Source organism: Canis lupus, chromosome 18, assembly GCF_011100685.1.
Source record: "Canis lupus familiaris isolate Mischka breed German Shepherd chromosome 18, alternate assembly UU_Cfam_GSD_1.0, whole genome shotgun sequence".
Classification (NCBI taxonomy): domain Eukaryota; kingdom Metazoa; phylum Chordata; class Mammalia; order Carnivora; family Canidae; genus Canis; species Canis lupus.
The window spans coordinates 11,748,654-11,761,855 of NC_049239.1; the positions used below are offsets into that span (position 1 = coordinate 11,748,654).

Consider the following 13,202-nt stretch of genomic DNA (forward strand, 5'->3'; position numbering starts at 1 on the left):
TCACCAAATGGATTAAGGATTCAATGCAGACACTTTGTGCACACAAATATATAAGTTTGCACTAAAATTAACATGAAAACCCAAAACCCTGGAATAGATCTAATTATTTTGAAAGAGACCAAACTTGGGGGACTGATATGGTCACCCTGTAGAATCACTGGAGGGAGGACACACATAAAACTTGATTTGGATGAGATACTGATGATGCTGCACACACACAGAGGATGTGGAAAGCTTTCTCATTAACCCATGAGGTCCTGGAGGCAGCAGGGCGGGCCTTTCCAGCAAGGCCTTACAGGACCCGATTTCAGAGCTTACAGAAGGATTAAGTTACACAATTTAGCCAGTACTGCTGGTGCAAAGAAACATGAAGGTCACTGGAAGAGAACTGAGAGTCCAGAAATAATCTCTTGTGTTTGGTCAACAGGATTTTGATAAATGTGTTGAGTTACTTCCATGCAAGATGAGATAGTCTTTTCCACAACTGACTCAGCTACAACTGAATATCGCAAGGCAGAAGCATAAATTTCTTTCATTTGCTCCTGTATACATGAAAAGTATTTCATGATGGACCATAAATTAAAAGGTAAATCTAAAATTCTAAAATCTCCTAGATGAAAACAGAGGAAGGAATTGTGTGATACAGGAATGAGGCAAGGAGTTCTTAGATATGACCCCAAACACATTATCCATAAAATAATACATTCTGATAGACTGGATTTCATCGAAACCTAAAACATGGGTTTCAAAAGTCCCCTTGAAGAAAATGAAAAGACTACAGCCTGGGAGAAAAATTCATACATCTTATAAAGGCCTTTTATCTTGAATGCATAAAGATTTCCCACTTAGTAGGACTTAATATCACTTCAAAGAAAAATAAAAGGGTTAAAAGACACATTTCTCAAGAAGATATAGGGGTAACTAACAAGCACATGTAAATATTTTCACAATTTAGTCGGTAGGGGTAAATGAAAACCCAAGGAGATACCAGTTTACATCTGCTACAATGCCTGTCATTCAACAGATAACCTCTAGCATGTGTCAATGAGAAGAAGGAGAAACAAGCTCTTTTAAAAAAATTAAAGTATAATTACCATAGAGCGCTATACCAGATTCAAGTGTACAATATAATTCAACAGTTCTAAAAATTACTTGTGTTACTAACTGATTCTTTCACTCAGTATTTATGGCATCTTTCCCTGGGGAATACCTTCCTCCCTGGGGAAATCAACTATATCAAGAAAACCAAAGAACAAAGCAAATCAAACACCCCGATCAGGTTGGGCAAATGGCCTATAGGAAGCATTTTGTTAGAGAAATGTCCATTGTAAAGCCGATAAATGGATAACCTTTTATAAATATACAAAATGTTAATAATGAGTGTGTTTAGCGTGCTCCACCGGTTTACTTCTCCACCAGCACCACTGGGGTTTCTTATTGAATTCTGTGTAAAATCAACACGACTTACTACTTCATTTTCCCATAACTGAAAATATCTCTGCTGACCTCCTCTGTGCTCTGAACCTACTGCAGGGATCTTATGTGCAAGGAGCCAATAAAGGAGAGACTGAGGGATGAGGGGTTCACAGAAGTCCAGACACGCTAATGCTCGGCTCAGCAGGGACTCTAATCTCAAACTGAATATCCCGGGAAAGGACAGAATGCTTTGGTGGTGCTGGAGGGGGACATGTTTTCCTAAACAGGATTCCAAAGTGTGCAAAGTCTGTGGCCAACAAGAGATTGACTACAAAACTGAGAATCTATATTTAATGCAAATACCTTAGCCAAAGTTTAGAGAGAAGGTAAATTAGCTGAGGATATTTTTCCGCTAAAACTCACAAAGGATAAATATCCAAGACATAAATCATTCAAGTTAGAAAGTATTTTATAACATTTCCTCTAATCTTAAATAATTTAGTAATTCAACTTTTATATCATTTTATCTTCATTTTTATCTATAGCATACTTTCAATGATGTATTATAATACTTGTATTATGTCCATATTTTTTGTATTTATAAGATTATTACATTGCTGTTAACAGTAAATACAAAGTAACTGACAATCTTCATTTGCTGGACACCCTCCTTACTGTTCTGCATGTAGTGCATTATTTAATCGTCATAAACCTATGAGGTAGTTGCTAATTTTCCTTTCTGCAGATGAGGAGCTGAGAATCTGCGGTGTGTGCACGGAGTCCAGGGCTCACAACCAGGACGGGGGGGGGCCCGGGAACAGCGCAGGTGGCCTGGCTCTGCTGGATGATGGAGCCTCTGCGAGCCAGCCTCCCCTTGGCGGCACCTAAAGGACACGGATAAGCTGGTCTCTGAGGGAGAATCTCCATGGACACCAGATATGAAGAGAGACCCTCAGCTTCCTCGTCATCAGACAGGTGCCCATCACCTCCTCAAACAACCTGACCCTGTGTGGTAACCCTCAGGTTGGTGAAACATTAAATGTCAGGTGACAGCACAGGCAGTGTTTATACAGAACATGCATGTGTATTTCCAGGACCAGGAACTGGGGGGATCAGATTTCCAGGGAAATGCTGACGCCCACCAGCAGAGCTTCGAGGGGTGGAGGACAGCCTTGCTGTGACAGCCAGTCTGGGCAGCAGTACAAGTGCCCGTCAGTGTCGGGGGATGAATCAGTGCCGTTGCTGCAATAGTGGTATAAGGAGCAGCACAGGGGAGCAGTGAACTGTGGGGACAGACTCATGGACAGACATGGGCTGACAGGGATGCTAGGCCATTTATATACACGTAAATGTGCACTATTCACGGGCAAATCTCTACAGTTTTCACAGGTACAGAGGACACCAAACATATCAGTCAATATTCTCATTTGAGGCTGGGAAACGGGGGCCTTGCAGGAAGAATCCCCTTACCTAAAACTGCCAAGCACACTGAGTCCACACCTGGAAAAGCAGGCTTCCTGCCTGGTAGGTCTGGCCTTTCCCCTTCCCCAGCAGGTCCTTTGCAGTAACAGACACCACTTCCCTGGGCTCCACCCCAGAGGACTGTCTCTGTAGGACCTGCCTGCAGCGCCCAGCAGGGGGGGGGGGGGCGCGGAAGACAGAGGAAGGAGCCAGCCAACTACTGCAGCTTTTAACCCAGAATCTCAGTACTGAAGACAGGACCACAATTCACATTCAAAGCAACAGCCCAGTGAGGACAAAATTAATCCCTGAATCACAAACATCCACGCAGGTTACGCAGGGCACAGGCCTCAGAGCCTGGCCGACTGGAGGTTCTCCATGTGTCTTTCCTAGCTGGGCAATCTCAGGTGGGTGACTCCACCTCCCTAAGCCTCTGTCTCATCTGCAGAATGGGATGAATGACACCTGCTTGAGGCTTGCAGGGAGGGAATCGGTAGATACAGCGTGTGACACTCAATAGAGTGCATTTGTTATTATTTAATGCATGGTTTCTGTTACAACCTTTAAAAATAGTCTCTCAAAAAAGGCAAGCAACTCTTAATTCACAAGGGCTAGAGGAATCTCTCCTACCTTCTGGGTCCAACACCATTACCTGAACGACGACGGCTCCTCAAGAACAGCTTCTGCTCCTTCCTCCTGGCAAGTGAGAGAGATTCCTGAGTTCTGCAAGCTCTCTGAATATTTCCTCATGGCCCCTTAGTCTTTAGAGCTTAAAAGAAACTCTCTCTCTCTGTCTCTCACTCTTTTTCTGTCTCTCCATACAGACACGTTGAATCTGTATATATGGAATGGATGGTGTCATGGGTTCATGGGTTTTGGACTTTGTCAGACTAAGGCTTTAATAAAGCCTTCAATACTTCTATGACTCTGAGCAAGTGAAATGTTTTAAGATTTCCATTCACTAATCTATCAAGTTTGGATGGTATAACTATGTTAGTATGTTATTATAAGGAACAAATGGTTATAAGAATCACATTTTATGTAAGGCTAATAACTATTTATTTACAAAGGAACCAATTTGGCCCAATCCCAGGCCCATGTTGGGGGATGTCTCCAGAGTGAGCATTATTATTCCTATGCACAGTTACTTCCCAAAGACACACGTCCCCCAAGGGGCAGGGCTAGGACTGGAGCTGTCATTCTGTCTCGTCGATACAATAAAACCTCAGAGAGTAAGGAGGTATCATTCGGCCTCCAGGGCTCCCCTTTGGCAGTTCCATATAGGAAGGACCTCTCCCCCCAGTGCACCACTGATCAGACCACATCGCTGGGTGCTCAGAGGGCTGAGCCCCAGGCTGGACCCCTGATCCACGAGGCGAGCAGGTCTGGGAGGCTGGCAGGACTGGGTCTGAACCAGCTGTTCCCTGCAGACCGTGTGCACCTGGCAGCCTCGGAGCCTGTGGGAAAAGCAGGAAGGATGTGAAGCTGTGGCTGAGGTTTCTGGGCTCCCCTGGACTCTTCTGGAAACTGTCCTGGTCCAGCCCTGCCACGGCCCTAGCAAGGGATGGGGCTGCTGTCTGGGAAGCTGGGGGTGGGGTGGACATGAACTGTCTGGCTTCCTCTCTCCTCCACTGTCAACAACTATCTAGTCTGGCATGTTGAGTGGTGATTTGGACATCCAGCTTATTCCCTGTAACCTAGTGAAAAGTGAAACTGGAGTAGATCTCAGACACTCCCATGGTCACAAGGGAGCTGTCCCAGGTCAAGGAGAGCAGGCCAGCCTCTCAGAGTTTAAATGGAAAGGTCCAAGCTTCAGCACCTGGCTCTTTGCACAGGGTCAGCCTGAGTCCACACCTGCTCTGACCCACTTGCCTCTCCCCTGGGGCTGAGGTCTGGGGCCATCAGAGCAGTTGTATTCATGGCTAGAGGATGACCTGGGATGACAGGAAGTACTGCTCCCTCTACAGCCACCTGATTTCTCTCTTCCTGGGGACCAGGAGGTCTTGCGCAGAAACCTCTACTCTCCTCATGAGGGTGGGGGAAGTCTTACCTCTTCTTCTCTGCTGCTCAGGAGTTTTCTCCTATTACTTTCTAGACATGTGTCTTTTTTTCTAAAATTCAAGTTCAATTTGTCAACATATAGTATGTCACCCAGTGCTCATCCCATCAAGTACCCTCCTCAGTGCCCATCACCCAGTCATCCCATCCCCCGCCCGCCTCCCTTTCCACAACCCTTTGTTTCTTTCCCAGAGTTAGGAGTCTTTCATATTTGTCCCCCTCTCTAATTCTTCCCACTCATTTTCTCTCCTTTGCTTGAAGTAAATCAGTCGGAGAAGGACAATCATCATACGGTTTCACTCTTATGGGAAATATAAGAAATAGTGAAAGGGATTAAAAGGGAAAGGAGGGAACACGTGTCCCTTTTAGACAAATATATAGTTTCAGTGTCACTTGGAGAATACCACCGACACACCACAGAAGGAAGAGAAGTAGAGGACAGGAAAACAATTATCACCTGTTGAAATAGTTGTGCAGGCCCAGGATGGAGGCGCTCCTGCTTGAAGTATCAAGTCTGCAAACTAAAGCTTAAGTAACTTTCCTATTCCTGTAAAGGCTGCCCTTGACCAGAAATACAGGCTATCCCAGCCAACCAAGCCCCAAACATCAAGAATGTGTAATGATTTCCCTGATCTAATTAAGATTAAATACACAATCTCAGTCAATAAATTTAAGCTAAATACTATCTCCATACACCGGCCTGACGTGCCAGCCTTGTGAGGAAATCCCTGACCTTCCAGCTCATCCTGCCTGTTCCCCTTTTGCTGCTTCTAAGGCTCTATAAAACTCCCTCTTTCTCTGAATCCCTGGGGCAGAGTACTCCACTGCTTATGAGGCCCTGAACTCTCCAATCCATGGATTGTTCTCCTTTGAATAAAGGACACCACGCTTTACACGCTAAATTGTTTTACTTTTATCATTTGACATACCCCGGAGAGTATTTGGCTGGAGGTTTGGGGTAGACTTCATTACACAGTAGGTCTCATCATGGCCAACACTTGTTCAGCCTTGAATTTCAGCGGTGTTTGAAGAGAAACGTTTATAATAACTATGAGAAATAATTAAGAGTTTTGAAAGTGAAATAAAATTTATTTTCATAAAAGAATAGACGGTTGTAAATTTTTTCCGCAAAGGAAGATTTTTTTATTGGGTGAAAGTCTAGAAAAGAGAAGAAAATAGAAAGAGACGTTCAACCAATTTCTCACCACCCCCATTGCTCATCCTCTATACGGAGGCACTTCCCTCAGTATAATGACTTCCCACTTGTCATTTTACTGTGCAGATGTCACCCACATTCTCACTCTTTTTCCCGCTTAATATTTTAATACAGCTGCCCTAAACACCTGCTGAGAGTCTGAATGATGGCCCTGGAATATTCTTTTAGCAGAGTATTCTAGTCACTACTTCATCAACTCAGTACAACCTCAAAGCTTGTATTTTGGGACACTTGAGCCTTAAATCTTGGTTATAGCTCAGCATGTCTCCCTTTCAGCTTTGACCAAGAGGAAGATCTCAGGAGCTAGGTCTGGTATCAATCCTCCTTGCCCCAACCAAGTCCCCTTCCTAGGCATCCCCACTGCCTTCTCCTTCCAGACTGACATGCTATCATTAGCACAACTAATTGTCATAACTACACCCAGGAGTTCCTGGTATATTTGGCACACCCAAAAAGAAACCTTCATTTCAGACCGAAGTCCACACTACCTTGACTCCTCACAAGCTTCATTTCAGATGCATTCCTCAGCTGACCCTTCCTGAGGCCCTGCCTTTACCATTTCTGAGGATCTGACACTGGAACTACAGCACCTGGTCCCACCCCCTGACCTTCACTGTCCTTGCTTTCTGGGCTCCTCCCTCCCTGCTCCCTCTCTTTCACCAGTACCTTCCAGGGCCACCAGGAAGCACAGGCTCAGTCTCTAACCAGTCCTCTGCCACCCACCCAGTTGGTCTCCTCCCAGCAAGTGCAGCTGCAAGGTTATCCTGGGCTTGTCTCCACCAGGTGGGAAGTAGACCATGATATGTCTCCTTGCCTTCCTGTGCACTCTCTTATTTCCCGGTAAGGCCAGACTCTCTCCTTGGTGAGGAGTGTGTGGGGTGCCCTGAAGCTCCAGGCCACCCCAGGCTCACAGCTGTCCCCCTCACAGGTGGTTTGGTGGCATTCAGCCTGGAGCAGCCTTCCGTGGTTGTGGTGCGCATGGACACCTTGGCCATTATGCCTTGCAAAGCCAGCACCAAGATCAGCCATATCCACTGGTACCATCACCAGGAGCATACGGCCCCCCAGAGGATCCTCAGACTGGAAGTGTCTGGATCTTCTGTGAACAAGGATTCAGTCCTGAAAGCAGATAAAATCATTGCCATAAAAGATAAAGATGTCACCAGCTATAGTCTGTTGGTGCTGAAGCTGAAGAACGATGAAGCTGTGTACTACTGTGCTACCTGGGAAGTGCAGAGCCCCATATGCTGACCAGGTCCCTGAGCAAAAAGTTCTCTGACTCTGGGTCTCCAGGACTGGCACTTCAACCACTCCTGAATCCTTGGGGTTGCCCTGGGGTCACTCTTGCGGACACTCCCTTCACGTGTCTACTGCATGTAATCCTGGAGGCCAAGGAGCCCCTGGTACTCAGACTGGCATAGATCCAGGGAGCTGTCCAGCCTGGAGGAACTTTTCTGAAGATTATGCAAGTGTCGTTTCTGAAGCATTTGGAGCAGAAACGGTGGTGCTCAATGCAGTAGCCTCTAGCCACTAGCCACAAGTGGCTACTGAGCACTTAAAATGTAACTAGTAGATTAGTCCAAGCTGAGATGGGCTGCTTGTGTAGCACACAAGTCACATTCTGGAGACTATAAAACTTAAAGTACGATATCTCTTAACAATTTGTATGTTGAAATAATATTTTAGATATCTTTTTTTTTTTAAAGTACACTCTACACTTAGCATGGAGCCCAGTACATGTCTTGAACTTATCGCTGTGAGATCAAGACATGAGCTGAAATCAAGTAAGATGCTTAACTAACTGAGGCACCTCAATATCTTTGTTTTTGTTTTTGTTTTTAAGTAGGTTCCACACTCAGCATGGAGCCCAGCATGGGGCTTGAACTAATAACCATGAGATCAAGACCTGAGCCGAGATCCAAGAGTTGGTTGCCTAACCGACTGAACCACCCAGGTGCCCCATGCATATCTTTGACTAAATAAAAATAGTCCTAGAATTAATTAATTTTTTCTATTAACCTTCTTTAATGCAGTGGATAGAAAAGTTTTAATTTATGTCTCAAATTGGTGACTTACATTTATTTCTGTTGAATAGTACTGTTATAGACTGGCAATTTTTTAAAGATTTAATTTATTTATTTCAGAGAGAAAGAGAGAGAGTGTGTGCATGAGTGAACATTGGGGAGGAGTAGAGGAAGAATGAGAGTCAATATGGGACTCGATCCCAAGACCCTGAGATCATGACCTGAGCTGAAATCAAGAGTCCGCCGCTTAACCAACTGAGCCACCCAGGTGCCCCTAGACTGGCAATTTAAGATTCTGATCATCTCCCTGAAAAATGTGCAAATAAAATATTATGCAAATAATGTTAAGGATGAAGGACTCTCTGGAGATTTGCCACAAAGTGGTTAAAAGCTGAGAATGAGAGTCAACTCCGGATTCTACTTTCTAAGTTGCTGCCCTGTGAACAATTAATTACTTTACAGGGGGGAGTCAGTAATTAAAAGCACAGTATCTCTCAACTTCTCAGCACCCTCATCCACTGGCGTACCTGGAGCTCAAGCTCCTATGGGGGGACATGATTCTCAGTGCAGGATAACACAATCAACCCTGAGACCCGGGCCTTCTACCTTCCACTTCTTAATACTACCCCACATGGGGTTTTGAGTACAGCTTTCCTACACCTCTGTTCTCTCATCTGTAAGCTGAGGTTATCTACCTGCTAAAATTATAGGACCGATTTCTGTATTAAAGCACAATTTTAGAAATAAGGTAGCAATATGTTCACTGCCTTCTTATAAAGCTAGTCAACTTCTTGAGAAAGAAAAGAAAAGAAAATCTGTGTTACTGATTCTCTGGCCCGAAACAGGAAAACACCTGATGCTGTATGTGGGGAAGAAGAAAAAGCCCTTTGAGGAGCTATAAGCTGAACAAAACCCATTTTCAATTGAAATTTCAAAGTCTATATACAGCTTAGTTGCCTTGAGAAAAATGATTAATGAAAGGAAAGTCTAAATGATCTGAAGGACATTGGTCCCTCAGGCTCACTACTCATCCTCTGTCTCCCTGAGCTTCTGTTTTTGCAATGGGAGATTTATAATTTAGACATGCCTTCTTTTGACAGAGCTCAGCTAACACCCACCCTTTACCCTCTACTGAAGGCCTAAGGCTAAGACCTCCAGCATGTGCAGGAAGCGGTGGAGTTGGAGGGGCAGAAACCTATCTTCCCTCTGAGGACTATTCCTTCATTTGTCCTCCCCACTGTCCTGATACAACTGAACACTTTCCTCTCAGTGCCTGACCACAGAGCAGTGACTCTGAGAGCTGATTATTAGTTTGGTTAGAGAGAAATTAGCTAAATATGAAGTCATTGTCATGAGAAGTCATCCCAAGTCAACACAAATCTCAGTTTTTGACACAGTTCCATAGTGCCTGTGAGTTACATCTAAGAGGACAGTGGCCTTCTGGATGCAGCAAACAAACCCTATGTGGAGGGAAAAGCAAGCCCATATTTGGAGTCATGTCCTCCTCCTGCCTTCTCCTTGTGGATAACGTGAGTTTCACCATGGACACTTTGGCCACACACACCAAATGAAAACCAGCCAGAGGCCAACCAGCCCTCCTGTCCTAAGTAAATATTTGCTAATTAAATGGTTGTTTAAATGGCTAATTCATAGAAGAACTGAAAGCATCTTATTCGAATGTAAAGGACTGAGTATAGTGGTAGAGCTATCAATGCCTGTTGTGATATTTTGACTATTAGAAAGGGGTTCATATTACCTCATGGTTGGGGGATTTTGTATAGATGAATGCTTGAAATATCCTGATGATTTGGGCTCAACTCATTTTCTTTCATTCCTGAGGTATGTGAGACAGATACATGACCAACATTATAGTATCAAATTAAGGCTGATTAAGTCTAAGAGTATCTTAATATCAGGATTTTCATAGATATATTATCCATTACCAACTGCACACACATGCTAGTATTTTGGCTGTTACCTCAGATTCCCGTTTGTGCAAATCACAATTTAAAAATTGTCTGGCATGTCTGGAAATCCATGTTGACTCTTGTGTATTGAGTGGTCTTTATGTTTGGCCCTGAGTACTGGTTCAAGGACATTGCCTCGGCAGAGGAAAGGGCACAACTTTGGAGAGGTCACCTCTACACATTGGGATCAGGATATTTTTTTCTGTCACTTCCATATGTCCAAAATTGTCTTACCAAAAATATGTACTGTTTTTGAATTTTATTTTAAAAAAGAATTAACATGTTTCCTAATATTAAAAATCACTGCATATTTCTAAGCACTTAAACACAACATGTGCAATTTGATGGTTAGAAAGGCCTGTAACTGGCTCTGTCCTGATCACTTTTCTCCCTTCTTCTCAAACAAGCTTGGCTTCTTTACAAAGCAAAATCTTATTTTCTCTCCTGATTCCCACTCCCTCTGTCTGCCAAGTTAGAGACAAGGTTCATGATTGTCATTTTTTGTTGTTGTTGTTGTTGTTTTTGTTTTTTTGATCTTTACAAACCTTTATTTAAGAAAGAAGATGTAACTATGAAAATACTACATACTAAACAGAACAAAGGCTATGATCCCGAGGTTTAAAAAAAAAGAGAGAGAAAGACATATGTCCAAGTATTAACAAGGCTGCCTGAGTGAAAGATGATGGGTAGTTTTTCCTGCTTCCTTACATTTTCAATAATTTCCAAAAATCCTATAGCGACACAGAGCTCAGAGTATCTTCTTGGGCTGAGTGTGTGTTTTCCCCTGTGCAAGACAGATACCAGCCACTGCAGAGAGTGACACAAGTACTCAGTCTTCTTATTAAGTGTACTATAATTTCCTTGCTTTCTTTAAGTCTCTTTTATCCACATGCAGATGCAGGAATGAGATCATCCCTAGCAGAATTACACACATTGTAGGATGGATCCTCCACCTTTCTCCACACTGCTCTGTACCCCCTTAGGCTAATTTCTATGGATTTCACTAATGGGCATCTTTGCTCTGATTTCTATCAAATGTTGAAAGTTGAAGAACTATCACTATGTCACCCAACAAAAGCATTGTTTCTTGGACATCAGATTTCCAAGCCTGTGGATTCAGGGCCCTAGGAGAAAAGAATCAAATTTCTCCAATGGCTTCACTGGTATGAAAGGGAATGGCCACTCCCACCTGCACCTCTTGGTGTCTGAGCATAAACCTCTGACTCTGGGGTAGATGACACCATATGTTGGCTCTGGGGAAGGATGCAGCCAACCTAAGGCCACCTGTCAGGGTGGGAATCCTGAGCTCACTCTGCTCCCACTTCCCAGTCTCCTGCTGATGCTCCCACTGTCTGCTCCCAAGCAGCACCCAGAGATAAGGAAGACCACAGGTACAGTCTATGAGGGTCTGCCTTGTAATACCCAGGGCAATGGAAGGTAAAGAGAGGTGGACAGTCCATCTGCAGGAGCAAAAGAATGTATTCAAGCAAACAGTCAAATAAGTGGGCTGTGTTGGCCCCCAAATAAATAAAACAAGTTGAAGAGTCAGGAGAAGATTTTATCTAGTTCCTTTCATTTCACTCTCCACAAAACCACCAAGGTCCCCTCTCTAACAGAACAGGATATATTCAGTAAAGAAACAGGAAACAGACAAGTGTTGACAGATTATCACTAAATTCTGTGCTTTTCTAGTTGATAAATGTAGCAAAAAAGGAGCATGTAGATTATTTGTAACGCTTTTGTTCTTCCGTTATATCAGGGATTCTGAGTTATTTCTCGAGCTATTAAGCAAGTCATCATCACTTACTATAATAAAATAAATCAAGAGATCTCTGTGTATATAAAAGATTACAGTGCTTTATGGACCAATATTATGATGAATCCAATTCTGTGCTCTTGATGTTCTTTAATGCAATACAACAAGTGTGCACTAGTGAAACAATCCCAACTCTCATTAAAGGAGCCTAGAGAAATACCCGCCACCTTCATGTCAACTGAAATCCTGCCTCTCACATTTGTTTTAATTGATTTATCCTTTCTGTATTTCCTTGATCTATGTTCTTGCTACCTATGAGTCAACATATAGCTGCAGCAATCACAAGCTAATCATTCCTAATAACTGCAGTAATTCTGTTGCTTTTTTTTTACTTGTAGATTGAAGATACAAAATAATTACCAAAAATCTGCAATTATATTCTAAAAGTGGTAGAATTAGCATTTGCAGTCCATGGGTCAAGAGATTTCTTTGATTCCTTTTCTTTGCTCAGCCAAAGCAAAAACAATCAATTAGTTTATATGTACAGAGTTAAATGTATAGTCATTCTCTCAAGGAGCTCAGTTCCACCTGAAAATAAATAAATATAATGTTCTGATAAGAATATAATAAAATGTATTTTATTAATGAGAACTCCTTAAGTACTAGACACTGAATTAAGCACTTGATAGACTTCTTGTTATGTTATGTCTCTGTAGCAAAAAATGATCAGACTGATGGCTATAAATTGTACCCCCACATGTATCACTCTAACCTTGTCCTCCAATGCCAGGTTTGACTTATTTACCTATTGGCGTGAATTCCTATTTGGACACTTCATATGTTGAGGTCTGATTATCTCAGAGAGAAGTAAGGTATAGTATCTCATTCCCCAGGGATTTTCAGAAATTGTGAAAAGCTGAGGCTAAAGATACTGGTGATGAATAAAATGGAATTCATACCAGTTAAGTTCCATTGCCTGTCAGAAAATGAGCTAGCTGTTGTGTCTGTCCGAGATCCTGTGATTATCATAAAAGTCCTGCAAATGAGGATGCCTGGATGGCTCAGTGGTTGAGTGTCTGCCTTTGGCTCAGGACATGATCCCGGGGTCCTGGGAATGAGACCCGCGCCAGGCTCTCCACAGGGAGCCTGCTTCACCCTGTGCCTGTGACTCTGCTTCTCTCTCTCTCTCTCTCTGTCTCTCTCATGAGTAAATAAATAAAATCTTTTTTAAAAAAAATCCTGCAAATCAACTCATTTCATGGAAGGAAGAATTGATGCTTAGAGAGGAACAGAGATGTTTCCAA

The 13,202-nt window shown here is 43.2% G+C and overlaps 1 gene segment (V, D, J or C); it reads left to right on the forward strand.

Moving 5' to 3' along the window:
- The first annotated feature begins 6,948 nt into the window (after positions 1 to 6,948).
- LOC100683694 overlaps positions 6,949 to 13,202 on the forward strand; it is a 45,624-nt gene continuing 39,370 nt past the window's right edge. The window contains 2 exon segments of the C gene segment in view: positions 6,949 to 6,991; positions 7,080 to 7,381. Of these exon segments, the coding sequence occupies positions 6,949 to 6,991; positions 7,080 to 7,381 (345 nt within the window).